This window comes from Protomyctophum parallelum (assembly GCF_964188405.1).
Source record: "Protomyctophum parallelum genome assembly, chromosome: 10".
NCBI lineage: Eukaryota > Metazoa > Chordata > Actinopteri > Myctophiformes > Myctophidae > Protomyctophum > Protomyctophum parallelum.
In genome coordinates, this window is record NC_139704.1 from 27,612,264 (window position 1) to 27,639,763 (window position 27,500).

The 27,500-nt window shown below is 42.2% G+C and overlaps 1 protein-coding gene and 1 long non-coding RNA gene across 3 annotated transcripts in view; one reads left to right on the forward strand and one right to left on the reverse strand.

The window, feature by feature from the left end:
- Positions 1 to 27,500, forward strand: part of LOC310866288 — a 579,577-nt gene that overhangs the window by 114,823 nt on the left and 437,254 nt on the right. The gene's annotated exons all lie outside the window — the stretch shown is intronic.
- Positions 21,394 to 27,500, reverse strand: part of slc8a1b (solute carrier family 8 member 1b) — a 163,289-nt gene continuing 157,182 nt past the window's right edge. For both annotated transcript variants that reach the window (XM_083775412.1, XM_083775413.1), the window contains exons 10-11: positions 23,424 to 23,527; positions 21,394 to 21,904 (exon numbers count right to left, since the gene is read on the reverse strand). In XM_083775412.1, the coding sequence (XP_083631538.1) occupies positions 21,632 to 21,904; positions 23,424 to 23,527 (377 nt within the window). In that variant the 3' untranslated portion in view covers positions 21,394 to 21,631. The remainder of the gene's footprint in view (positions 21,905 to 23,423; positions 23,528 to 27,500) is intronic.

Sequence of the window (27,500 nt, forward strand, 5' to 3'; positions counted from 1 at the left end):
CGTCACTGAATATTGCATACAGAAAATATCTCACGGGGCAGAGATAGTCCTGATATGAATATCAGTTAGTGGAATCAGGTGACAAGGCAGAACGTCATTGAGTGCAGTTTACCAGTCTGTTAGAGCGAATACTAACTTTCAAGGGCAAAAACACAGAGGCTGGGTGTTATGGCCAACGAAAACAAAACAATTCTTATCTACCAACGCTGGCTAGGGAAAAGGGTTACTATCGAGACTCAGAACCATACTATTTTAAAGTCAGTGGGACAGCCGGACATCAAATGTCAGTCACAGGGCAATTAGATCAAAAGGTCAAAAGGTCAAAAGAGCATTCACCCACAAACTAGACCAAATATATCTATCAACTCCATCGCATTTTGTGGGCGAATGGTCATGTGACCTTTGACAATATCAAATCCTCAGGGGAAACTTTACTTTAACAATGAATTAAACAGGAACAGAATGGCAACAGGAACAATGAAAACAAAAAAAAACACAATGATTTCAACTTTACTAGGCATAAAATCCTTATTTAGATGGTACTTTGGGAACGAGAAAGAATGGCTTTTCTTTCTTGATGATGATGATATCTTCGGGATTGGCAACCAACCCAGCAAACCGTTGCAGCCAAGGCCTGGCCGGCGAGATGTGTCATTTTGACCACATGAGTGTTCATTTTTAGAGCAGTTCTTCTGGTTCGCCATCAGTTCGTTGTCAGAACTGAATCTGCGAGAGTTCTTTTGGCTCGTTGTCGGAGCCGATTCTTCGCCCCTCCCCCCCCCCCCCCCTAATGACAGGTTCACAGATACATTCTCTGCAAACCGCCATGTGGGCGATACTGATATGGCGTCACATGGTTCAAGAGCTTGGAGAGGGGAAACGGGGTATTCCGATGGTGATATTATTCATGCGCTCCAGCGCGATGTCGCAACAATGTCTTTGGGAGTCCCTTAGTACCATATAAAGGTCAAAATATAGAATCAAGTGATTCCGGGGAGATTAATGCCTAGTCCAATTAAACTCATGATGATAAAAACCAAAAAAATAAAATGGAGAGGTAGGTGTTCCTATTTATTAAACTCAATTTAAGGTGAAAGGGGTGGTTCTGGGATAATAGGTTATGTTATGGGGAAAATAAAGTTAACTGTTTACAGGGGGGATATTCCAATATAGGGGAAATATGAATCCAATATGAAATTTAAAATAATCAAAATATGATGAGGTGGGATAATGAATTATAATGGAATGAAATTTAGATGGTCCCAAAGATGGGATAAATCAGTTCAAATAATCTATGTAATGGGCTCTCAGATCTTATGATGAAATGGAATGGTTATAACAGTAAATATTAAATCAAATCAAATCAAAATTACCTAATATTTATTTAATTGTGGGGAGAAGGGAATATTAGGGGAACATGTCTTGGGAAGCAGATATTAGCAAACAGAAAAGAAAAACATTCAATAAACCACATACAACATGAAAACAAAAAAATGGTGAAACGAAAACAAAAAATGTCTGGTGAAACGTGAGTGGAATAAATTTGTTCCATATGGGAAATCTATGGGCAACTGATTAGGGCAAACTGTTCTGGGGGTTGGGCCTAACCATAGTGAATTCAGACGGTTCTGAGTTGGGTCGGGATCAAGTGTCAAACCTTGTACAAGGATGGAATGTCGACGTCCACAATCAACAGAGCAATCAGACAAATGAAGAGAAGTCAGACCAGCCGAACAATCTCCCTCGTATTTTGTGGAAGTCGAAATTCCGTCGGTTTGTCCCTTGAACACGACCCGCACAGAAGTCCGTATCTGGAGATAAAACAGATAAAACAAAGAACAAACTGGTGAATGAAATGAAAAAAATAAATAAAAATAAAACATAAAATAATAAAATAATAATTCTGACAAACACTTCAAACTGGTTCTAACACCTGCGCATGTGCACTGGGCAGATGAAAGGCAGAAAGAGAAAGGTATCTTAAAAAATATATATATATATATTTATATCTCTCCTGAGGGCCTGGTCTTTATCAAAAATAACCAATATTTATATAAATATTTATATTTCTCCAGAGCGTTCCGTAAAAATGCACTTTTTATGGTCTGATGACCGTTGAATCCGAACGACACATGTTAAAGTATGTAAACGACTGATCGTTCACATGTTATGCACAAAATGATGTCTTAGCTGGTAGAGAGCTGTATGCCTCCCAGAAATAACTGATTATTCTGGGGTAGTTAAAAGTATGTGGTTGACTGACACATGTTTTGTAAAGTATGTAAACGACTGATCGTTCACATGTTATGATTGCTTTCAGGAATAACTGATCATTCTGAAGGCCTGGATGAACAAACTGATCTATTCACCCCAAAATTGGCACACCAATTTACTGATAAACTGTATGCCTCCCAGAACAAACTGATCTATTCTGGGGGATTAAAAGTATGTGGTTGACTGATCAATACACATGTTTTGTAAAGTATGTAAACGACTGATCGTTCACATGTTATGATTGCTTTCAGGAATAACTGATCATTCTGAAGGCCTGGATGAACAAACTGATCTATTCACCCCAAAATTGGCACACCAATTTACTGATAAACTGTATGCCTCCCAGAACAAACTGATCTATTCTGGGGGATTAAAAGTATGTGGTTGACTGATCAATACACATGTTTTGTAAAGTATGTAAACGACTGATCGTTCACATGTTATGATTGCTTTCAGGAATAACTGATTATTCTGAAGGCCTGGATGAACAGACTGATCTATTCACCCCTAAATTGGCACACTAATTTACTGATAAACTAGTTGTGCTACTATTCTAAGTAAACAATAAATGTGAGAATCACAGAGAAAATGAAAACGGGTTGTACTGTGAAATCTAGTAGCGCTCCAGGAATTCAACAGTATAGGGAGGGAGAGCACGTCTCCGAATGACCAAGGATAGAGGGCAAAGAGAAAGATAAAGTATTCTGTTACCACAGTGAACAGTTTGACACATGAAGTCTGTACACTGGACTTTAAGAAAGTACAAATAAAAATAGAATAATAATCACTTGTTTTAACTAATTGAGTGAGATATCAAGACTAACTGTGACATCTGTTTGTTTGTTTTTTTGTTTGTTGTTAGTACTATAGACTATAGCACCTGAATTGTCAACATAAAGAATTCAAATTAAAAAAATAAAATAAAATTAATTCAATTTAAAATCAAAAGCGAAAATCTAAAATTAAAATTAAAATTAAAATTGAAATTAAAATATTTCAAAATATTTATTTTTTATTTTTTTTATGAAAAATAAAATAAAAATAAAAATAAATAAAAAATAAAAAGGTAAAAATAAATGTCAATAAAATAAATACATTTAAATAAATTAATTAATAATACTGGGAAGTTTACCTAACGTAAAAATGAAATATTAAATGTTATTTAGTTGTGTTTTGGTAGAATGGAGGCTATACTTGAGAAATGGTGGAATCGGAGTCTGACAGTAATTGTCGTCATGATCCTATATTTGTTAATAATGTAATATTAAATGTAGAACTCACGCACACATGCAAACACAGAGAGAGAGAGAGATATCAAAGAACAGTGTGATCTGTTCGCTTTGGAAAATGGTGAAATGATCCTTTAAGGGGAAAACATTCTAAAGGGAGAATAACTAAGAGTTTACACTGTTGAATGGTCATGGTCAAGATAGGATATTGTGACCATTCAATTAGCAGGAAATAAATTGAACAAAACAAACTTGGGACCCTTCCTAGCACCTAATAATTGGACAAGCACACACACACGTGCACTAAGACTGGGAGGGAGAAACATGCACGCACACACACACGCATACGCACACACACACAATATACACACCACCGGCACAGGATTCACACACACCCCCACGCCTCCCACTGACATTCCAGAGATAACAGCACCCTCTAAAGTAGGGAGTGTCCTTTCAACCACACACAGACACTAATGGATTAAAAAGAGCTATTATTAATTTAAAAACAATGGGAATTAAATAGTCAAATTTAATTATGGTATAAATAATCTTATATTGTTTTGGGATGTTAAAAAAAATTGAATGAATGAATTAGTGTTAAGTACTGGGACAAGCATGTGAATGAACACCAGTCTGTTTATGGATCGTTATAAGGTAGAAAATTTACCCTTGCATTGATCGCTCCGTGTCGACTCGGAGGAGAAAGCAAGAATAAATATTATATATACATTTCCCGCACACAATGAAGCGATCGTTCTACACCGAGTGCTGGAAAGTAGTTACGATTCACAAACAGACCATGCTAAAATAATTTATGACATGATAAAAAGTTCCGCTACTTTGTCTTAAGTTGATAAGCTAAAATGAATGCCTCGCTGCTCGAGGTGATATCAGGGGAAGAATTATAATGACAGTATAATCTATTTAAGCTAAAGAAAGACAGAGAAAGACATCAAGCATTGATTTACTTAACTTGTATCGTAACCGAAGCAGACAATCACTGTCCGGAGCCAGCGGTAGAGAGACAGCCGGGAGGAGGGTTGGTTCTGTGGAGAAGCGTCCGACCCTGGACAAGGCAGGCTTGTGGAACCCCATGCGTCGATCGCTTGTCCACAGATCCGTGAGAGGTCCATGAAGTGCTCACTACTGTTGAGCCGTGAGTCGTTCACGGACCCCAAAATAAAAAAGTCGCTTGTCCGTCGAAATCTGATGACATGCATTCCGATACAATGGCAAACACCGATCACAAGAAAACTCCATGCTCAAAAAAATTGCTCGTCTGATCTCCTCCTTGTGTGTGTCAAGTGAATTTGAGGAAGTGAATTTATAGGCCTGGTTGTTTTCTTTTCGGAGCTGCTAATAGAAATTAGACTTAAAACTCGTTAAAGGAGGCAAGATTGGACCAAATGATGGATAATTTTAAATGGAATCCATCTTTAAAATAATGATACTATGTAAGGACTGTATAGGACTGTATAGGACTGTATTAATAATATTAAACAATAGCTTAGGATCGATAGCTTGAGAGCTAGAGAGAGCTCCGGAGCACCGGAACTGAATAAATACTTTAGAAAGTAATCTAAGTACCATAAATACTCTTTACCAGAATAGAAGCAGAGGGCTTGTAACTTTACAGAAATGGTTATAAAAACCTTTTAGGCTATAATGAGTAAAAGTCAGAGTATAACAGAGTTAACAAAATACCTTAGGATGAATTTGACAGACACAAGAAAGAGAACTCAGACAAGCAGAACTTAGAGGGAGGTTCAATCAAATATATTCACCATTGTCTCGGGAGAGAAGAAGACATGCCATCCGGACAGCGTTACACAACGATCTCTGACCATGTTCAATTAAACATGGTTGATATAGCATACCGTAATCAATACACCGGACAATGTGTTGAACAACAAGGTTAAAAAACATATTTGTTAACAAATGGACAGATAATGCAAGACGTCACTGAATATTGCATACAGAAAATATCTCACGGGGCAGAGATAGTCCTGATATGAATATCAGTTAGTGGAATCAGGTGACAAGGCAGAACGTCATTGAGTGCAGTTTACCAGTCTGTTAGAGCGAATACTAACTTTCAAGGGCAAAAACACAGAGGCTGGGTGTTATGGCCAACGAAAACAAAACAATTCTTATCTACCAACGCTGGCTAGGGAAAAGGGTTACTATCGAGACTCAGAACCATACTATTTTAAAGTCAGTGGGACAGCCGGACATCAAATGTCAGTCACAGGGCAATTAGATCAAAAGGTCAAAAGGTCAAAAGAGCATTCACCCACAAACTAGACCAAATATATCTATCACACGATCATACTCAAACATGCACATATATACAGTATGTACATGACAATCTCCTTCAAGCACAATGACACACAATTTGCACACATACTACACATTTATAATGGACCAGAGTTCAAGCTGTGGCATTTTCCTGACATTTTATTTCACTGCACTCCATGTGAGTAAGGAGAAACACGTTGTGCACGCACGTGCGCGTGCACACACACACACACACGCAGTGATAACAGTTGTGAGTGACATGTCTGAGAAGACGTTATAGACAGTCATGTTCTTGTCACATATCAACAAGCTTTAGCTGTCCAACGCACCACAGGTTGTTTTGACCGTTTTGTTTTTAAAATGATCAGGACCATCCGATCGTTTGAGAAAATCAGGAGGCTCAAGAACAGGTCTTTGAACCGCTCGCACTAGAAAATAAACTTGCCTGATATTTTCTCCCTATATCTGGGTAGGGAATGCTGAATGTCGGGAGGGCCGTTCACTGCCCCAAACAACCCTGATTATCTTGTACTGTGTACGGGCCTTAGCCATCTGCCAGTGTATGGTATGCACGGGTCCATATGCGCGTGTGCTCGCGTGCATGTGCTAGATTAATCCTATATGGACCTTTGTTGCTACAAAGACAAAATGACAGCTCCATTACACTACAGGAAGCTGACCTCTCTTGGCTGTCTAGACATGAACTGCAGGTCACACTCTACAGCAATCTTTCTTTCCGTTTCCAAGGTTTGACATTTCAATCAAATAAATTCCATTTGGCTGCTGGGCCAAAAGGTACAGTAGGCCTAGATGTAAGAGAGAGAGCGGGGAAGGGTGCAAGCATGAGGGAAATTGTGTACAATATAGTAGCTGAGCAAGCTAGTGCATTGACCACATCACAAAGCTGGTTACACCCATAATGTATGTTGGGTGTAAAGGAATGTTCCAAACTTCCCTAATTCTAATGGCATAAACTAAAGCAAGCTTTGGTCCCATGTAAGTCTGCATCCGAGAAGACTTGAGAAGGAGCGCCCCACCCTAAAAAAAAAAGATTACTGAATCTGACTACTAACGTGTGAAGTTTGGAAAATTCCTTTACACCCATCAGGAGCAAGAGCATCAAGGACACTTCGACACAAACTCTGGGGGAGCCCGGGATCAAACTGGTTTCCTTTTTTCACTGTCCACATCTTGTCCAGTTGTGGTGCATTGCATGCACACAGACCTACAGTAAGTGGTATGCACGACGCACACACACTTTTTCCAACAACCTTTGCACAATATAAAAACTGTCAGTATAGCCACACAGGGTGGCACCGCTTGTCAAAGCAAACTTGGGGTCGTGGATTGCAGGATATCCTTTGTATTGCCGTCAGTGGAATTTCAATGTTGCAGTTGATTGCATGCATGTCATGACAGAGCTCGGGGAAATGCCGACAGCTAAAACATACAGAGACACCCAGTGTGAAATCAGAGGGTGGATGTAAGGCGGGACAGGTTGTGTTGACATGTGACGTGTAAGTGGCTGTGGGGACAGGCAGTGTTGGCTCGCTGACAGCTCTGCTTTGAAACTGATGGCTCCCAATTTTGACTTTAACTGCAGCGGAGCAGAAACACACACGTGCGCACACACACACAAGCATGTACTGTACTGTACACAGAAACACACAAAGCTCATGCACAAGCAAAAGTGCGAACCGTGCATCAGAGAACATACTCACATGCACGCATGAACAATTAATATAAATCAACATCATCAACTTACTTTCATCATCAGACAGAGTGGCCTTAACTAGAAAGATGAAGAAGCCATGACTGTGCTCATGCTAAGAATGGAACCATCCAGTGGTGGAAAGTAACTAATACTGTACTTAAGTACAATTATTGAGGTATTCTTTACTTCACTGGAATATTTCCAATACATAGTAGGTATACACAGAGTATACCTACTAGGCTACTTCAACCATATATACATTGTCACATTTGAAAATAGCCAATCTACAAGCTTAAAGGGATTTTGAAAACGGGGGCATGCACAATGAGGACTACTTTTACTTTGGTACTTTAAGTACATTTTGATACTGTAACACCTGTGTCGTATAGGTAGTGTAAGACAGTTAGCAAATACAATAAATGGTTAGACGTTGGACTAGTTAAGGTTCGTCTACTGGAGCCAGAGGGGTAAATAATGAGACTAGATACAAGTCACTGGGTTGGCCGGCTCAAATGTTTTAATATAAATTGAAATAGGAAAAACAAAATGCGCACAAACATACAGTATGACAGTAAACAATTAATAATGTGGGTGCACCCAGCTATTCTGACTGATTGATACCTTGTGCAACTTAGTTGCAGTATTGTAACCAGTACAGTTTAGTATTCAATGAATTTCAAAATCAATTAGGATTTGAATAGATTGGCTGAAGAAGAGCAGGCTGCCAAACAGAGACTGGCTGAAGCAGCAGCTAAGATACAGCCGTCCACAGGGAAGGACGGACCTGGACTCAACGTTACTGTGGATGTTGAGAAGTCTGACGACTAGAACAGTGACGACTCTAAGGATGATGAGTCGGCACCACGGAAACCCATTCCATCCTGGGCAGAAGGTCACAAGCTGCAGCAGGTTCTCCTCAGGGAGAACTTCAACCCTCCAGACCGAAAGGGCCTTTCTGTGTGGAGTTTGCATGTTCTCCCCGTCTCCCCTAGGGTAGGTACCCTCACAAAAACATGCAGTAATCCTCCCCCTGGCCAGCCGGGGCGCCTGATGGAGGGGAAAAGGAACTGGTCAGAATAACGTGTTCCTTCCACGCGCTACGTCCGGCCAGGGAAACTCTCCCCTGTCAGGTGTAAAGAAGCAGCTTGGACTTGAGGTCAGTCCGCTGCCCCCCCCCCCCCCCCCCAGGTTGGCAGAGGAAGTGTGGCGCATTAGCGCTGTGCACGAGTGCTTCGGTGGCCCGCTCATGTGAGGCAGCGAGCCATCCCAGGGTGGTCTCCAGCATTTTGAACCCCGCCTGCTGCATGTCCAGGAACGGGCGATCCCCGTCCCTGGACAGTGCTCGACTGGGTCCCCGCCTGAGACGACTCGCGGCCTCGGTCAGTCCTTCCCCCAGATCCACCTCCTCCTCCTCCTCTCGCTCTCCCCCCGCTTCTGCTGGCTCCGACTCCGACTCGCCAACCTCCTCCTCCTGGTCAGATTCAGCAGCTACGCTACGAGGAGCCATCTGTGGAATTAACATTGAAATTAGCTGCATAGTTTGACTGCATTCGTTGCAATACATTTAAGTTTGGAGATTTGTGTGATGGTGTCCCATTCCTTTCCACTGGGTAAATGTTGTTAGCTAGGCTATGCATAGGATCCACATGTGATTTTTCATTGTGAGATTGGCTATTATTATACTATTTATTAGCCATGCTATGTTAGCGAGATGTGTATTCTCCCACATTACACCATTAGGCCATGGCCATGCAAATTAAAACTGAAGGCAGCAGAGTTATAATCCAACAAAAAAATAAGGAATTGGGATAAGATAACCACACGGAAAAAAAACTCAACGCATGAATCTTCTGAAATCCAATTGTTAAAAAACCCCGAAAGAAACTTATGTCTTCCACTTTTTTTTTGCACTTATAAGTTATAGCCAATAACCTGTTTGATATTATTTAATTTCAAAATATATCTAGCCATTTCCACCGTATATACGTGTAGAATTTACTACATGTGTATATACAATATATATATAATATATAATATACAATTTAGGTGCAAGCTTGTTGAAGCTGACAAACATTGCAGTCCAAAAGCGTGTGGTTATTATCTTGACCAATTATTCTTTATTTTTTTCGTTTTGATAACGAAATAACTGCCTTCAGTTGTGTTAATTTGGGAGAATGCTCTCCACGGTTCCACCCCCAAATAATAAGTGGAATTGGAAGGAAATTTAATTACCAGATACCACGCCGACCTCAACCCCACCGAAGCCCTCTATGGTTTCGGAGCAGAGGGTAGAGGCGGCGAGGTCCTCGGCTGGTGTGAGAACCTCCAGCGTAGCTGTTCCTCCTCCCGTGGCCAAATGCTGCCGTTGGTTTTGGGCGACCTTTGGATTGAATATTCCATTGTCAATTTCAATATAAGGCAAGAATAGGCCATGGAGAGCCACCTCTATTAATCCCCAAGCCATTCTGGTCAATGTCAATATTCATACCTTTTGTTTGCCCGTCCTCCGGAGATCGGCAAACCTCTTCTTGATCTGTGCCACACTGCGGGTGAATCCGGAGGACGCACACACGGCCACCTGCACCTCAGCCCACGCCTGCTTTATCTGGCCGAGGGGGGAGGTAGGGTAGGTGTCCCGTATATGGCCCGTTGACGTGCTTTGACCTCATGCACGAGCACCCTTACTTCATCTGTCGAGAACCGAGGAGCCTGTCTGGGAGCTTCATCTTGGATAATTTAGGAGTATGAGCTACTTTGGTCAACCTTTCCTCACTGGCTGTTTGATCCACAGTCTTAGCGTTTTTCATCTTGGACAATATAGAAGTATGAGCTGCTTTGAGCAACCTTTCCTCACTGGCTGTATTAACAGTCTTTCTACACTTTTTTGGTATCACAGTATGGTCAATTAAGCTCTGCCTCTTAGCAATTTGTACTGGAATACCGACTCTTTTCACGGCCATCTTTAGTGGACCGTGGTGTCTTGGGCCTGAGAGGAGAATGATCACTCCTAATCTTTTTAAGGCCAGCCACAATTTGACTTAAAGGTATATTCAGTGATTTCACTTAATTCAAATATCACTTATTTTTTTGTTTTGTTGTGATAATCCTCCCTACTATAGAGTGTGCTGACCATATAAGGAGTTCCTCCCTGTCCCCAGTTAACCCCTGGGGGTCAAAAAACCTTAGGTTTCGTTTTTGACTCTCTATCCTGATTGGACGAAAGGCTGGGTCCCACAGCCAAAAACGAAACCTAAGGTTTTTTGAGTGAAATCACTGAATATACCTTTAAGCTAGATCTTGTAGGACTGAAAGACGATGATGTAACATCAGCCTTTTGCCGGGTCAAGACTCAACACATCTTTAGCTGGTTCACATCTTTCAGGACCAACAGGAGGAATGGGTTCACAGGCGGTCATGTTTGGGCAAGTGATCGGACAGGATTCAGTAGAGGTCTTGGTAGGGGTCTCATCCTCTCCAAAACACACTACAAATAAAAATGAGTGACATTGTTTGAGAACAAATTATTTTTACCAAAAGAAAAAACACTTTAGTACAAAAACTGAACAAACAAACTTTAAAAAAGTACAGTTTCATTACCAAATTCTTCATTGAACAAACAGACTAGTCTCCAGCAGTGCTGGGACTTCAGCTAGCCACCTGGCACCTAGCAGCATCAACACTGTTTGTCACTCACCAAGGTTTGCAAATGAAATCGGCACATCAGTAGGCCTACTGCTTTAGATGACTTTGTTGCTCCTCACAACGGGAGGCATAGTTTGGTTAGACATAGCATAGGTCCGACTGGATTAAGGTTGGTGAGGGGTGCGTTAAAACGACTGGATTTAGCTTTTCACGTCTGTTCTCTGTTTTGTTTTCTCTCTGATTAGGACTCGTTTCACCTGCTGTCCCTGCACACAGGCAACAGGCTCAATTGACAAATTTGACACTCAACAAGTTTGTCTCTCAACTAATTAGGCTGAACTGATCTGAGGGTGTTTTCTGTGTATAGTTTTAGTGTAGTGACTGTGAGGGGATATGACTGAATGAAATCATTTTCACTTTTTAATAATATTTGAGGACTTTTTAACAGCTATTTATTTACTTATTCATATTGAAGAATTGTAATCCATTGTATTTATCTATTTATTGTTAAGAGTGATTTAGCCTGGCCATTTTAACCCACTTTCTGGAACTGGGTTACAAAATAATACCAACACTTTTGTACTTTTACTCAAGTAAATTTTGAATTCTGGACTTATTTCAATATATATTAGTATTGATACTTTTACTTAAGTAAAAAAGTTATTTTAAGGCCTTTGAGCGTTGCTGCGCTGGTCGGCCTGGACAGGTCTGAAAGCCTTGTCCCTGAAGGCCATCCTATTGGTGGCCCTCACAACGGCTAAACAAGTCAGCGACTTAGGCCTACAGGCTCTCTCTGTAAGACCGGACTGCAGTGTTTAATGAGGACAAGACGGTTAAGCCTAACCCAGCTTTTGTTCCTAAGAATGCCACTGTGCGGTGCCACTGTGGTCCTTTCACCCTCCTGGAGTCCCAGTGGATTGTGGAAGCCATTCAATTGGCTTACTTCAGCAGAGGTGTTTTGCCATGTGGGTTTGAGGGCTCACTCCACCCGCAGTGTGGCGGCATCCTGGGCTCTATACAAGGGTATTTCAGTGCAGGATGTCTGGTGGCGAACTGGTCGTCGCCTTCGACGTTTGCAAGGTTCTATAACCTGGACGTTACTGAGCCCTCGGTGGCTCATGCAGTCCTTCAAGTTGCTGAGGAGCGTGGGAATCGCCCTCAGGCCTCCTAGTCCTTTGTCCAAGGGGCCGGGTTACTTAATGTTCCTTAAAATAACTGGAAGTGGCCTGGGCCGTGGCTCAGCGGTCCAGGCACCTTGGCTGGTAATCCAGTCTGGCAGTGTGCCGCGGGTTCGACTCCCGATCCCGACGGCCTTTACTGAGTGTCACTCCCCCATCTCTCTCCCCATTTCCTGTCAGCCTACTGTCTGTCCCTCTATATAAAAAAAAACAAAGTTGTCCTTCTCACTTGTGATAGCAGAAGAAAAAGGTAACTGAATGGCACGTGCAGGCGTGGCCACGCTATGTACCCAGACCCTGGATGCGTGCCACGTCATCACGTACAAAGCCCAAGACTATGAATAGTCATGTGAGTGTATGAAAGGGTGTTTTCTGTCTTGATCATCAGAGATGCTTCTCCTAATGAGTAATTACTCGCAAATGTTGCTTAAATAAACAACGGTTATTGCATAACCTCCGGTTTTGTACGTTTTCCACCACTGGAACCATCCATAACCAGGGCCACAAGAACACAGTCCGGGGCTAATAGAACAGATGTGCCATCAGTCATTAAAGCGTAATATACAGTATGTATGACGCATGATCAACACAGTCACAGATGCGACGCTTGAGAGCTTGTAGGCCTGCTATATTCAGTGTGCAACGAAGCATAAATCAGGCTTCAGCCCCCATGGGTCTAAACAGGTTGTGTGCATGATGCTTACTGCTTCACGCTGGCCCACTGCTGGTGCCTCACTTCCTCAGTCAGACACTCCATTATTACTACATGATGAAACTCAGCATGATTCACTTGTGAAGATGCTATCCTGCTGTTGCCAATTGACCTGTGGCACTGCAAACCCCTCGGTGGCAACATGAACCTTATATGATCCCTATTTTGGCATAAGCATTCGTTGGAAATAAATAAGACAACTGTAAATGCGCAACGCACCGCTGTGTTGTGAACTTGTAGATCAGCAATTTTCGGCGAAGATATTTAACTACATGCATCCCTATTGTATATATTCTGGGTGCATTACCTATCCATACACACAACAGACCATGACACTATGCAGGAATATTCAATTTATTTTAATCACAATATTATTTACGAGTTAATAAGTAGCCAATAATGAATAATGAGAATGGCCTGCATAATTGCCTTGGGGTGTCGGATTATTTTTTAATTCTCTGATGAATTGTCAAATAGTAAAATGCAGGAAAAAAAATAATCTGTAGGCCTAATACAAAATAACAGAGCCATAAAAGGATATTGAAACATGTTAATTACTTGTACGAGCAGTGTGAAAGAAGCTGTGACTGTATTGTGAAACCACGTGGTTTGAAGTGTTGAATAATGTGCTGGTGCTTTCACTGGAAAATGTTTTGTAGTTTCATCTCTACAAACGAGATGTCAGTCATACACAGTCACACACATACGCACACGAGGGAGGGAGGAAAATATAGCAGAATAAGATACAATATTGATATTCAGAGACTCTGAGTCACGTGTTATTTTCTTCTTTCTCTCTCCTACACATGCACGCACGCACGCACGCACGCACGCACACACACACACACACACACACGCACACACATGCGCGCACACACACACACACACACACACACACACACACACACACACAAGAAATCCAGGGAGTCGTGGGGGTCTCTGAAACAGGGTATTCCAAACTTTATTTGATCAGCGGTGTCAGAAGTACCATGTATAGCAGTCACAGTTAGTGGCAACACGCAGACCAAACCTCCTTCCTATCAGTTGGTGTGCAACAGACACAAATCATAGAAAATCATTAAAAAATAAAATAAAAACACACGCATACATACTGCACACTTGCGCACAGAGGACAGTGGCAGAATAATCTGAAATAATAAAATAGAATAAAATCAACATTGTCTTCATTATTACCAACATTATGATCATTGGGGTTATTGGCTTAATTTAGAAGAAAATAAAGAAACACGCCAAAAAATTATCAATCAATTAAACTGATAGGCTAACATGAGGAATCATCAACTAGACCTTGTGTGACAGAGGAGAGCCAGGGATGAGAGGAGAGGACGGAAAAGAAGAAGAGGGGGAGAAGAAGGGAGAATAGGGAGGAAATCGAAAGGAGGAGATGCAAGAAAAACACAAGAAATGTATCTATAGGCCTAGAGAATCCTAGAGATGCTCTGTGATGGAAGCAAACAACAGATGCTGTGAACTGTGTGAAGGGGGTGGTTCTGAATGAGACAAGTACAGAAAGGTGGACGGATTGGAATCTGGCAAACACACGGAACATTAAACTGATGCGGATACACACAGATGCACAGAGACAGGCCCACCCAGAAATGGACGAAAGCTGGATGGAGTTAGAAAATGAGAGACAAAGACTGCGAGACACACACACACACACACACACACAGACGTACCAAAAAATATATGATGTGCCCGGCAGCCGGGTATAGTTCAAGGTTCACAGACAGAATGACAAGTGGGTGAAAGAGGGACAGAGGCAAGCAACACAGACATCGTTTGAGTCTGAACAAACGAGAGCTTCTTTAACCACCCTAGTATACTGTACTTCATAGAACGGAGTCCCCCAAGGGTCTATACTAGACGGCCCCTTTTTTCCCCATCTACACCAAATCTCAAGGCTGAAAATAGCTGATAAGCTCGTAGATCGGCTATTTTCACTGAATATTCGTCCCAGAATAGGGAAGCTACTGTATAGGGTTCACGTGCTTAATCCACTGAACTTTCCTTCGAAGCAATGAACGGAGAAGATGAGGAACATAATTATACTGTAAGACAGTGGTTCTCAAATTTGGGTCCAGGAACCATCAGCGTTCCTTGAGGTTTTTTTTAATGGACCCTTCGCCTACAGGTCTGTAACTCTGAGAGTGTACATTCTATTTGCATATTCTCAGAGTTATGGGAGTTCTTGAAATTAAACCGTTTGAGTTCCACTGCGAGGGGATGTTCAGAGAGAGAACCAAAGAGGTGAAGAGGATGAAAAGAAAACAACAGAATCCAGGGGAGGAGGAGGGGGAGAAAGAGTGGGAAAGAAAGAGGAACAGAAAAAGGAAAGAGAGAGAGAGAGAAAACAAATAGTTGAAGCAAACTACTACTTCTCCAAAAAGGCAATATATGTCATTCTTGAGTGTAGTGAGTGTTGTATATTTCCCCCCCTTTAAATAAATATGTAGAATTAACACTCTATTTCTGTATGTAGAGTGGCGACCCCACTTATAACACTGTACAGTATATACATATCATTCTTATCTCTTTAATGACAAAATAACCTTTTGATGTACATATTCCTCTTCCACGGTCAAAGAACACAGCCACGGTATTTTAGAAGTAGCAAGCAGTGTTTTTCTTTGTACAAATAATCCATGCAACTTCCATATAGAATATTCATTTAAGATACATAACTCCTAAAGATCTCATCTCTCATTCAATAACAGCAGATATTGCCTTTTTTAATCAAAGAAAAAAAAACATTCTTAATTAAATTAATTAATAATGTGCAAGTCAAACCCTCCCCCTCCCAACCAAAAACAAACAAGAACACAAACACATAAGTTGTCATTAAAATGAAAAAAACTTAAAATAAACCATCTTACCGTCGTTAGGATCTATGGAAATAATAAAAAAAGAAATTAAATTGAAACAAACAAAAACGAAAAAGTAAAGACATAAAACGTAAAATCATGATTCTATACAACATTCAAACTTTTTTTTTAAATCAACACCAGGGAATGGGATACAATTCTTCTCTATACTATATACAGACATGTTATCATTCATGCACAGTGTCGACAAGAAGCACATAGACATTCCAAAAATATGGAAATATGGCATAGGGGGACAGGAAAAATACAGAGACGGGGAAAACAGAGAGAGACAGACAGACAGACAGACAGACAGACAGACAGACAGAGGGAGAGAGAAGCAAAAGTGAAAAATGCTTGCTGCTCAGTATGTTGGCAGCAGAGAGAGAGAGAGAGAGAGAGAGAGGGACCATGGCGACACACATGCTGGGCAGGGGAAGTCCACTTTAGCCTCACTGGCCCAGGAATCAATTTATGGCTGTAACTTCACATATACATATAATTCCCCCCCTCCCCATTTCATCTTCTTCATCCTCATTAGCCTATTATTGTCGTTTCATGTCGTAGTTGGTTAATATCACTTGAAGGATAAGGGAACGAGTCTTGTACCCGTTGCCAGCCATTTCACCCCAACCCCACCCACCCCTACAGTACATGTTCGCCTCAGCAATGTTTCATTGAGCGTGCCAGCATGGGAATGTCCTTTCATTGGTTTATTGTTCTGTTCATCCGTTTCCGTTGTTCCGTCAGACAGACGGGAAGCCAATGACGACGTGGCAACTGTGTCTCATCAATGTTTACGACATAAACAACATTGTCATGGCACACAATATTGTTGTTTTTCTCTTTTTTCTCTTCCCTTTTTTACATAAGGAACATTTGTTATTGTTTACATCATAATTGGTGTCGTTTAGATTAGAAGCAACATTGTTACAAACAACGTCATAACGACAGGAACCAGTGCAATGCGTCTCCTTCACTTAAAACCCCACCCATTCTCACAAACCCCACCCCTTTTCGAAAACCCACCCACTAAAGAATAACAATAAAAACATCTACACTATTCTATAGCTCATTTGTCTAGCTGTACGTTCCCTTTTAGTGTTACATGTTGTACAGCAAGTGACCTTGACCTTGTAGATATTTTTGGTGAACGACACAGCAAGTAACCAAGTGTAAATCAGGTTTAACTCTCCAAACCCAAGTGAGAGTAGGAAACCTCCACCAGCCACAGCAGCTGATAAATTCTAAAATCAGAGGTCTGCCTTACCAGACAAAATTAACCTTTTGGAATATAGAAAACCTATCTATCAATCTAAATGGTTACCTGTCAAAGTTGATAGTAGAGTTAGCAAACCTACCAGAAACTTGCAAGCAGTTTCAGTTTTTTGTCTGGTGGTGGTTGGTGTTTATTTCCTGTTCTGATCCTCATAATTCTGACCAGTGGTCGTTCATCCCGCGATTAGCTTCACGTCACACCAGTCTTGGTCAGGGCAGGTACACTGAGAAATGTGCTGCTAGCAAAAATAATTATACTAATAATAAAATGCTAACTTCTGATCTGAAAAATGTTGATGAGAAACAGTCTTGCAAACTATTAAAGTATTATTCAGTGGAAAAACTTTTCTTTTCCTAGATGTTCGACTGCTGTCCATCTTGTGCCACTGTTATTACAAGCTATTCAATTTGTTGAGAATAACTTTTCTGCAAGTTCACAGCAAGACTAAGCTTTGTAAACTTATGCAAAACATTGAGGAATATACCCAACATCATATTAGATTGTGTTTTAAGATAATTTGTTGAAATTATTTTTAAAATGTGATGCAAATTGTTATCTAATTAGCATATTTGCTAGCAATACACTTTGAAGTGTAAAAGCCTTCAGTCGTACTCGTAATTCAGTGAAGAGAAAACTGGATACAAATTTATCTTAAAAATAATCTGGTTAGGTTTAAAACAAATAAATTTTGTCTGCTTTCGCTGGTTGGTTGGATAGAAAATCCGACTGCAAACAGAAAGTTTGAGATAGAAAGATTTCCCTTTGACAAAACAGGGGTAAACTGCCACTCCAAGGCCTTTAACTGAGGAGCACTCTAATACAGAGCCTAATGTAGTATAGAATTTGGCAAACAAATAACAAGACACCTAGAAAAACCCAGTCTTCTAGTACTCCAGAACTAGGCCTCCAAGTGTAATTTATTGTTCAAGATTCCAAATTGTGTCGCCATAGTCCCACACTAACTTTCTAATCTGTATTGTAGACATGTTGTTCCTAGAGTTCCACGTCCTTGAGCCACATCCAACATTTCTGTTAAGAATCCCGTTGGGAAGTTGGGAAAATAGGTTTGCCAAACACTGATACAATAAAAGGCTCTGTTCTCCTCTAATGTCTCATTGGGATAGAAATCTGTGAAGTTTTTATATAATATTTTTCATGATTACACGCCTAACCCAGACTACTTTAAAGATGACATTTATAATATCACAATTATATAACACATCAAGTATAAAACACCACATCAGCAGGAAAATTCTGGACAAATCATTAACACACAATACCATGCCCTTGGCATACAAATTAAGTCATTTTTGAAGGCCATTTATATTATAGGCTGATTCGGGTTTCTGTGGTTTTGGCTGACCTTATTAAATATTTAACAGTCTAAAATGTAAACCTCTCAGGCAGTCAGTGTGGGCTTAATCTTATCTTAATATCAGTTTTGGAAATGTATTTCAGTACCTGTTTTCAGTACATTTGGGTATATTTCAGATACAAGAATGCCAAAAAAGAAACGACAAATGGAAACATTTGTTTAGTTTCAATACCTATTGCATCCTTAAAACAGGTGGGAGAGGAAATTATCAGCTATGACAATTAGGTAGTTAGTAACTAGTACTGTAGTCCTCTAGCTCCTAACCGTTTTCATTGTTTTACACAGAAGATGACAGAACATCAGTTAGCTCTCCAAGCACTATGATATGTGCAGTGCACAACATGCCAACAACATTTGGAATTAAAACCGGGTCAGTTCTATAACACAGAAATTAACTCTTTGACTTGGCTTTCTACTGTTAATCCTACATTATCCTAAATACAGAATTAGTTGACACTTAACTAACGTTTCAGTGTATAATAACGAGACCCAAAGTAGAATTGCTGGAGAGCTTGTTTTCTAGACAGTACCTGAAAAACAAACAAAAGTTAACGTAGCAGGAATCCTAAGTTAAATGTCTCCACAGGTGTACTTTCGTATAGAAGAACCTTCCTACTGTAAATCTGTTCATAGACCTACATTTGTGTTCATTTTTGTACCATGTTGCCTCCTATGAGACAGTGGGTGTGACAGCGGTGTTATAATATGCTAGATTGCAGTATGGATGGCTTTAGATTGAAACCAAGCCAAAGTCCATTTTCACTTTGAGCTCAAACCAGGACGATGGACGCCAGGTCATACTCTATTTCCACATCTTCTGTTTTGCATGTTTCCAGGTGGTTAACAACAGAGGGTTAGCAAATATGACCTCTTCTTTAATTGGTCCAGTCAGTGAAATTAGTTATTATTCCTGGATGGTGATAATCAGAGAGTAGGGGTTTTTCTTTCTTTTCTTACAAAGCCCTTGAGGAATTTATTAATTTGTCGACAGACAAGTTGGGGGTGTGTGTGCTTAAAACACAACAATGCCAATGACAGAGGCTGATGAGGGATAGCTTTAGCCAGTAGGAAAGAGGCCAAATTGCAGTGGCTGTTGGGAGAAACAAATGAGATTGGAGGAATGATGCATCAGCATCACACACTAGGGCTGTACCTAATATCTCTTATATCTTGCTGCAAACACCATGACGACAATCAGCTGCCAGAAAACATAACCGGTTGGAACTACAGAAATTTTAACTTAAGATTTATGATGCAACGGCAATAATAACAGTTTCATACGGTTCAATGGCCATTTGTCCTATCAGACATAGCCTTATTAAAGGTAAAACAACGCTAAACTCCTTCATTTAAATTAGACCTTATATTGTTTACATCTATACAGCAAACTACAAAAACAAGTGGCAAGATTGGTACGTTCAGGAACGCAAAATGCCTGAAAAGAAAGGAGAACTAGCTGCAAAGTATATGTTCCTGTCTCTGTATTTACATGTCTATTCTCATAACTTATTTAGAGAGCGGTTTGTTTCATCGAACGCACCCTCCCGCCAAAAGGCTCTACCTCAGCATTACTATAGGTTGTCAGAGCTAGGGTCAAAGGTCATGGCAAGCAGCTCCCAGAGGGAGAATGAATGAATGCAAAACCAAAATCTGTCTCGCGCACGTACAGCGAGACGAGAGCGCTCCTCACAGTACTTGACCATCGTCTCACTCACGCACGCACGCACACACACACGCGCACGCACACACACACGCACACATCATTGAACAGTTCTGTAGTAGTTCTTGAAGTTGGTCTGTTCATGCATGTACATACCAATACAGACAACCACATGTCCTTTGGGGACAGCAGTGTCAAAATAGTTCATTGTCTTTGTCTTTTATCTGTCCTACTCAGTCCTGCAGAGAGAGAGAGATGGGTTTCATTGTTGAATGCTGGGGGGATGACAGAGTCAATAGTTGCAGTAGGAGGAGTGTCAGAGAAACTGAAGTAAGAGGCATGCCACACACATACGCGCACACACGCACGCACACGCAGACACAGGGCAGGCATTGAGCAGATAAAGAAGGACATTGGGAGCTAGGGCAGGGAGTCTCATGTTTAACCCCAATAGGGCGTTCTTCATTTGGTCAATTTTTTTTTTAATTGTGAGTTTCTTTTCTTCATGTGTAGATAAGGATGGTGTGTGTGTGTGTGTGTGTGTGTGTGTGTGTGTGTGTGTGTGTGTGTGTGTGTCTGTGTGTGTGAGTGCGCGCGCATGCGCGTGCATGTATGAGAGAGAATGAGTGAGTGAGGTGTCAAGACGGAAAATGAACATGGATGGTTTTCTCTACAGCTTCAGAGGGGGGGGTGTGTGGAGCTCTGTCCAGCTGCCTCCCACTGCTTTCCTTCATCTGTTTTTGACGTCTTTTCATGCTCCGTCATTTCATACACTCCTCTTCATCTGGTCAACGTCTGCTCATTGCTCGGCCAGTCATGTAGGAGGAGAGCAAGGATGGGAAACACTCTGGATTCCCACATCCCTTCATTGATACGTCTGCCCCTCAATCATTCAACGCCCCCAACCCCCCACCCATCTGTCCATCCACCCAACCATCTATTCTATCCTTACCTAACTCATGCATACTTCCTTCCATCCATCCATTGATTATTCTGTCTCTCTCTCTCCTATCAATGAATGCATCCACCATTCCATCCATATCTCTCTCACCCACCCACCCACCCACCCAACCATCTCCTCTGACTCCCCATCCAGCCATTCATCTATTCACCTCCTCTCCCTCCCCTCCCTATCTGTCTATGCCTCCAATCTCATGCATCCTTCCGCCGGTTCTGCCCAGCTCACCTCTTCCCCATTTCTACATCCTCTCATCCACACACCCCACACACAACCATCCTTCTACCCTCTCTTTCCCCATCTCATCACCATCCATCTGTACATCTATCCAACTCCGTTTATACCCGCTCACCACTGCCTCCTCCTTTCCTTCTTTCTTTCTTTCTTTCTTTCTTTCTTTCTTTCTTTCTTTCTTTCTGTTCTTTTAGAAGCCCCTGACGTGGCAGTAGGCCTCCAGAGAGGAGAAGAGGATGTAGATGAGCCACAGGCTGAAGAACAATGCGCAGGTCAGGAGCTTGGCGGTCCGCGGGCCGCCCAGCTCCCCTCCGATTTCGGGCTTCCGCCGGTACATCAACACTCCCACGCATATAAAGGCGAAGATGGTGAAGAGCGTGACGGAGAAGGCCAGGTTGCCCGGGTCCACCCTGAAGTCATTGCCTTGGCTGTTGTGGTAGATGGCAGCGATGGACCACGCCAACTGGTGGCCAAGAGAACCGGGAGAAAGTTCAAAACAAACACTAGAACCAGTGTGGAACCACTAACACTTACAACTAATGCGAACTGACTTGTTATTGTTACCACAGGATAGTAGAATAAAGATGAATATATTAACATGTCAGTAGTAAATCATATCATTATTGTGAGTGTGCGTGCGTGCGTGCGTGCGCGTGTGTGTGTGCGCTATATTCAAAATAAATTGCATGGACCAGCATAACCAGAAAAATAATGTGTATGAGTTCTGGAAGGAAGTGAAGGTGGTTAACAACAGTAGGATGCCAATGCAATGCCTTCTAGTATTGATGACACTACTGGGTCTATAAAATATTCAGAATTGTGTTAAGAGTGTTGTTTTTGGTCATTGTATTTAGATTTTTTCTGGTCATAGAGTTTCAGTGCTACTTGCTATGTGTTTGTCAGGGTTGTTAATGCAGGGCATAGTGCCTGAATCCATGCATGTAAACTGTCCTGTTAGTGCCAGTAGTCAAAAACAAAACATTATAGGCCAATTGCACTGGTGAGCATACTGTCCAAGGTATTAGAAAGTATCCTCAACAAAAGACTCAAAGAATACATAACTACTGACAATCAGTTTGGTTAAAAAACAAAACACGGCACTAATTAATGTATTATCATTGAAATCGTCAGTCAATACAAAATATCTAATAGTACTATATTTACAATATGTGTTTCCTAGATGCATTGCATGCAAGCTTTTGATCGTATCAACCACGGTAAACTGTTTTGAAAGCTACACGAGCAAGGTGTCCTGTTGTATTTAATAAGGTTCCTGCAGTTTTGGTACTTTCACCAAACTATGCAATGAGTATGTCCACACCATTTCTATTATTGCTGAGACTCTATATAGAATGTATAGACTGATGGAGTCAAATAATGTGTTAATATTGGCCTTAACAGTGATTACTCAGAGTGATACAAGGTATTCCTTGTGCTTCTGGAAACACTGGAGGCAATGTTTATTATGTTTTTAACTGATCTGGGCTTTACAGAGTGAAATCAGTCTGGAATTCAATCTTGGTGTTGTTATTGTCTGTTCTTATATGGACCTGTTGTGTCTGACATAAAGTTTATCGTCATCTTTTCTTACTAGACCTTCACTAAATCTGCCACTGCTAATGCCACCATACTACTTACTGCATGTCCACAACCCCAACTACTGCTATTCTTAATCATACCAGAAGCCACCATTACTGTTGATGCTTGGACCGTCTTTGGTTGCAGTATCCAAAAATCTACTTAGGAGCTGGACCAATGCCATCTGTCATGCACCTTTATGTTTGTATTCTAATATTAGAATTATTTATAGTGTTTTCATGCCTCTTTGTACGCTAGCCAAAAATCCCATTAGCGATAACGGGAGGTTTTTACGCTCTCTGGTCTTTGAATGTGGTTACTTCCTGAACTTTACGTTTGAGTTACAACTTCCCGATCTCGTAAATGTGAGTGGACCAATAAGGTGAGTGTGCCAGTCGACTGACCCCGATACCGAGGAAGACGTTGACCGCGTTGGATCCCGTCACATTTCCGATGGAGGCGTCGGCGTACTGGTCCTGGATGGCTGCTACCTTACTGGCAAATGTATCTGGGTGGGTAGAGAGAGAGAGAGGACGAGAAAGAGAGGTGGGGTTATAGAGGGAAGGAGTTCGATTGATTGAACTAGGCCGGTGCCCGGCTGTAGAGACTCGGTAGTCGGTAACGATGGAAGTTGGAGATCCATGCCCCACCCGGCTATGCAATATCCGTTGTACCCGTGTCAGAGTACCCGTTCCACCCATCTGTCTGTGTCCCTTTACTCCTATATATCGAGTAAATGACTATTCTGTGTCAGGCATGCCCAAATAAGGACTGTTGTGATGTCAGAACAGGCCATCTCCATGTATGGACCATGGGCATTGGGCAGGGGCCCTGTCCAGAGCCCGGGAAGAGGCCTTTTGTGGCGGTTCTTGACAACCATGGGTCTGACCAACTCCCTGTGGGGGTGTGGAAAGCGCGTGCCGAATTTGAAGTCGGTGGGGCGAACAGTTCCCGAGTTACGTGGATTACAGCCATACACAAGTACGTAGAGATAGACGTACAGGGACATGGTGCATTGGGCCCCTGCCCAATGCCCATGGTCCATACATGGAGATGGCCTGTTCTGACATCACAGATAGCCTAGACCTGTACGTGTCCGTCGCAATCAGCCTACTTGGGAACGATGCAACTTGGGAACCTAATGATATACGTTGTCATAGCACCCGTTTTAACTGTCAGCCGGTGTCCCACATGGAGATCTGTGTATGTGCCTGTGTGTGAACTGCAAACTGCAAACTGAAAAGTGTACTTGGCAATCAATTCGGCCCACTGGCAGAGCCTGATTGGTTGAGCCTCAATTGGCTGAGGCAGAGGCTGGAAATTGCACAGGTGAAAGGAGTTGGCCTCATTAGGCCCACTGGCAGAGCCTGACCAGAGCCTTTTGTGGTGGTTCTGGAGAACCGTGGGTCCGACCGACTCGATACCTGGCACTGCAGTCCCTGTGGGGGTGTGGAACGAGTGTGTCGAATGTGAAGTCGGTGGGTCAAACGATTTACGTGCATGGGTTCTCGATTTACGTGCATTACAAACGTACACACACGTACACACGCATGCACGCACACACGTACACAGAGACGTGGCGCATTTATAGTAGGATACTTTACTAACAGTATGCAAATAGTATGGTGGTACGAATCGATTTTACACTGATGCTAAAAGGATAACACAAAAAACCCTAGGGTCTTAATTGTTTCCATTGACATTGTCATGCTATCATTTGTTATGCATTGTATAAGAAATAGCTACTCTACAACATCTGCAGTCAACTTGATGAAAGGCCCAGTGCAATCACTATGGATTTTAAAGATCCAAATGGCCAAATTGACTGACAATAGCAAATGCATTCAAATCAAATGTACTCCTATAATAATCGAATGACTGAAATGTGACTAAAGCTTATGTGCATTTAAGTCTCAACTGGCTGCCATAATGAACACTGCTGGGAACTAACTAACTACTTAACAATGAAAACAAAGTGCTGCGCAAAGTGATTCTGCCCAATTAGACGGGACAAATTCTACTTACAATCAATAACCATTCATCCCTTTATAGCCAGGAAATAGCACTGAACTGATCCCCACCCAGAGTTATTAAGGCTTGTGTGCGGAAATGCGCAGTGGGAGCACACTCTAGCTCAGTGTGCCTATACTTTATATCCGAACGCATCCAAACTCTCAGATTGACTGAAAACTGTCACGCACTGGGCTTGGAGCACAGCCACACTATGAACTAAGCAACAGCACAGCACTGCAACCACTGGTTCCTTTGACATTGAAACTACAGCAGCTCCCCATTTTGACAGGAGGACCTGTGACCTTGGCATGCAGGTTTACCAATGCAGCTTCTGCAGAAAGCTTAGAGACATGATGGCACACCGCCTAATGACTAGAAGCACTTTCAGTTGGCATACACCCCTCTCTCTCTCTCTCTCTCTCTCCCCCCCGCCCCCCCCCCCCCCCCCCCCCCCCCCCCGCTTTGTTTCTTCCACTTAGACCTTCAGGGTTGAAAGAGAGCACCTTTCTTCTTTAATGAGCCTCATCCCCTTGCCTTTCATCGCCAGTACCATTGCCAGTGAAGGACAAAAAAGAAAAGTCAGAGAGAAGAAAGCGCGTGTGTGAGTGCGTGCGCGTGAGTGAGTGAGTGAGTGAGCGAGCGTGCGTGCGTGCCTGTCCATACACATGAACAGGTGAAATAAATACATTGAAAGAAATAGGCACAGAGATTGACAATGCTTTGGTCCCACAGGGGAGGTGAAGACGAGGAGGATGAGTGAGACAGAGAGATAAATGCACCCTGCTGAACTGTCATAACTTCAAATACACCTTACACTGCAAACGTCTGAGTGTAAATTTAACTCTGAAAGAGTACAAATGGATCCACATGTGTGTGTGTGTGTGTGTGCGTGTGGGTGTGTGTGTGTGTGTGTGTGTGTGTGTGTGTGTGTGTGTGTGTGTGTGTGTGTGCGCGCACACGTGTGTGTGTGTATGTGTGTCGTATGTGTGTGGTACAATATATGTGTATGCATGAGTATATATGCATGTGGCTGGCATCTGATCTGACGCAATGTGTTTGAGTGTACTGTATCTATTTGTGTGCGCAACTGCACACGTGCTTGTGTGTGTGTGTGTGTGTGTGTATGGGTGTGTGTGTGTGTGTGTGTGTGTGTGTGTGTGTGTGTGTGGGTGTGCGTGTGTGTGTGTGTGGGTGGGGGTCATGATGCAGGTCGCCGTCAGAAGCTAGTCTGTGAAAAGCGGCTCCCTGAAGGGATGTATGTCACTGCCATTCCTCCCTGTCAATCTGCCACTCAACCAGGCTCTCTCTGTCTCTCTCCGTCTCTCCAGTCGTCCGTTCACCAGTCGTGTCTCTCAGTATGTCCGTCTGTAGTTGCCTATCCATGTGTCTGTTTTCGGCCTCTAGCGTATCTTTCATCGTTCATTTGAATGGAGTATGTACTCTATGTACAGTACACTGTATGTAAGTGTGTGTGTAATGTGTATGCATCATTGCCGTCTTCATATCATAATCTATTTCCCTCTCTAGATCCGAGTTGCTGCATACCTCTGGCGAGCCATTCTGGCTCCCTGCTGTGCTGTTCCCTGTGCAAATTGCCTCATTTCACCTTCGGGTGGGTGAGGAGTAATACATTTTATTGGAGCATGATGCTATACTGGAAAGACCAGAACAAGCATTCTATAGTTTAATCTGCCCGTCAACACTGCCTGCTCAACACATCTCTCTACCCTTCCTCAGCCCACGTTTTTCTAGCACTCCCTCCCCCCTCCCCCTCTCTTTCTCTCGCTCCCTCTCTCTCTCTCTCTCTCTCTCTCTACTCTGTTGATTGCTTATTCCTTTCCTCAGGAGAGTGATGTGTCTCTCAGCATTCTCTCCTTTCATTGGTCCTTCCTGACTCTCTCCTTGCTTCCTCATCCCTCCGTTCTCTCTTTTGCTTAACCTTACTTTCTCCCCTTTCCTCACCCGTCCTTTCTTTTCTTTGCCCTCCCATCCTTTTCTCTCCCTCCCTCACCCGTCCTCTCTCTCCCTCTCTCATAATAGAGTATGTACAGTACAGTATAAGATGGTGGGCGTATTTGGTTCATTTTGAGTTCATGCTGTTGTGCATAAACGGAACCGTGAGAATATGAAAATCTCGTGTTTTCTTTGTTTCGTGGCCTGAAAGGATATATTTTAAATAGCATTTTAGGGTCGCACTGAAAACATCCTCAAAATGCACATAGAAATATTTTCAAAAGGATTCTCAGCAAAATGGACTTTGATCAAGTGGAATCTACATAGTTTGTACATCATAATGCATGCTGTCTGGCAATCACAATGCTACTTAAGGCGATACTGTACAAGTTTGCAAGTTTGACAGTCTTGTTGGCCGCGAGCGGTACTTCTTCTGTGCTTTCAATCAGCTTTCAGTCCATTTCCTGTGAATCTCCTTCCTCTGCAGCGAAATCTAATCTGAGCTACGCCATACC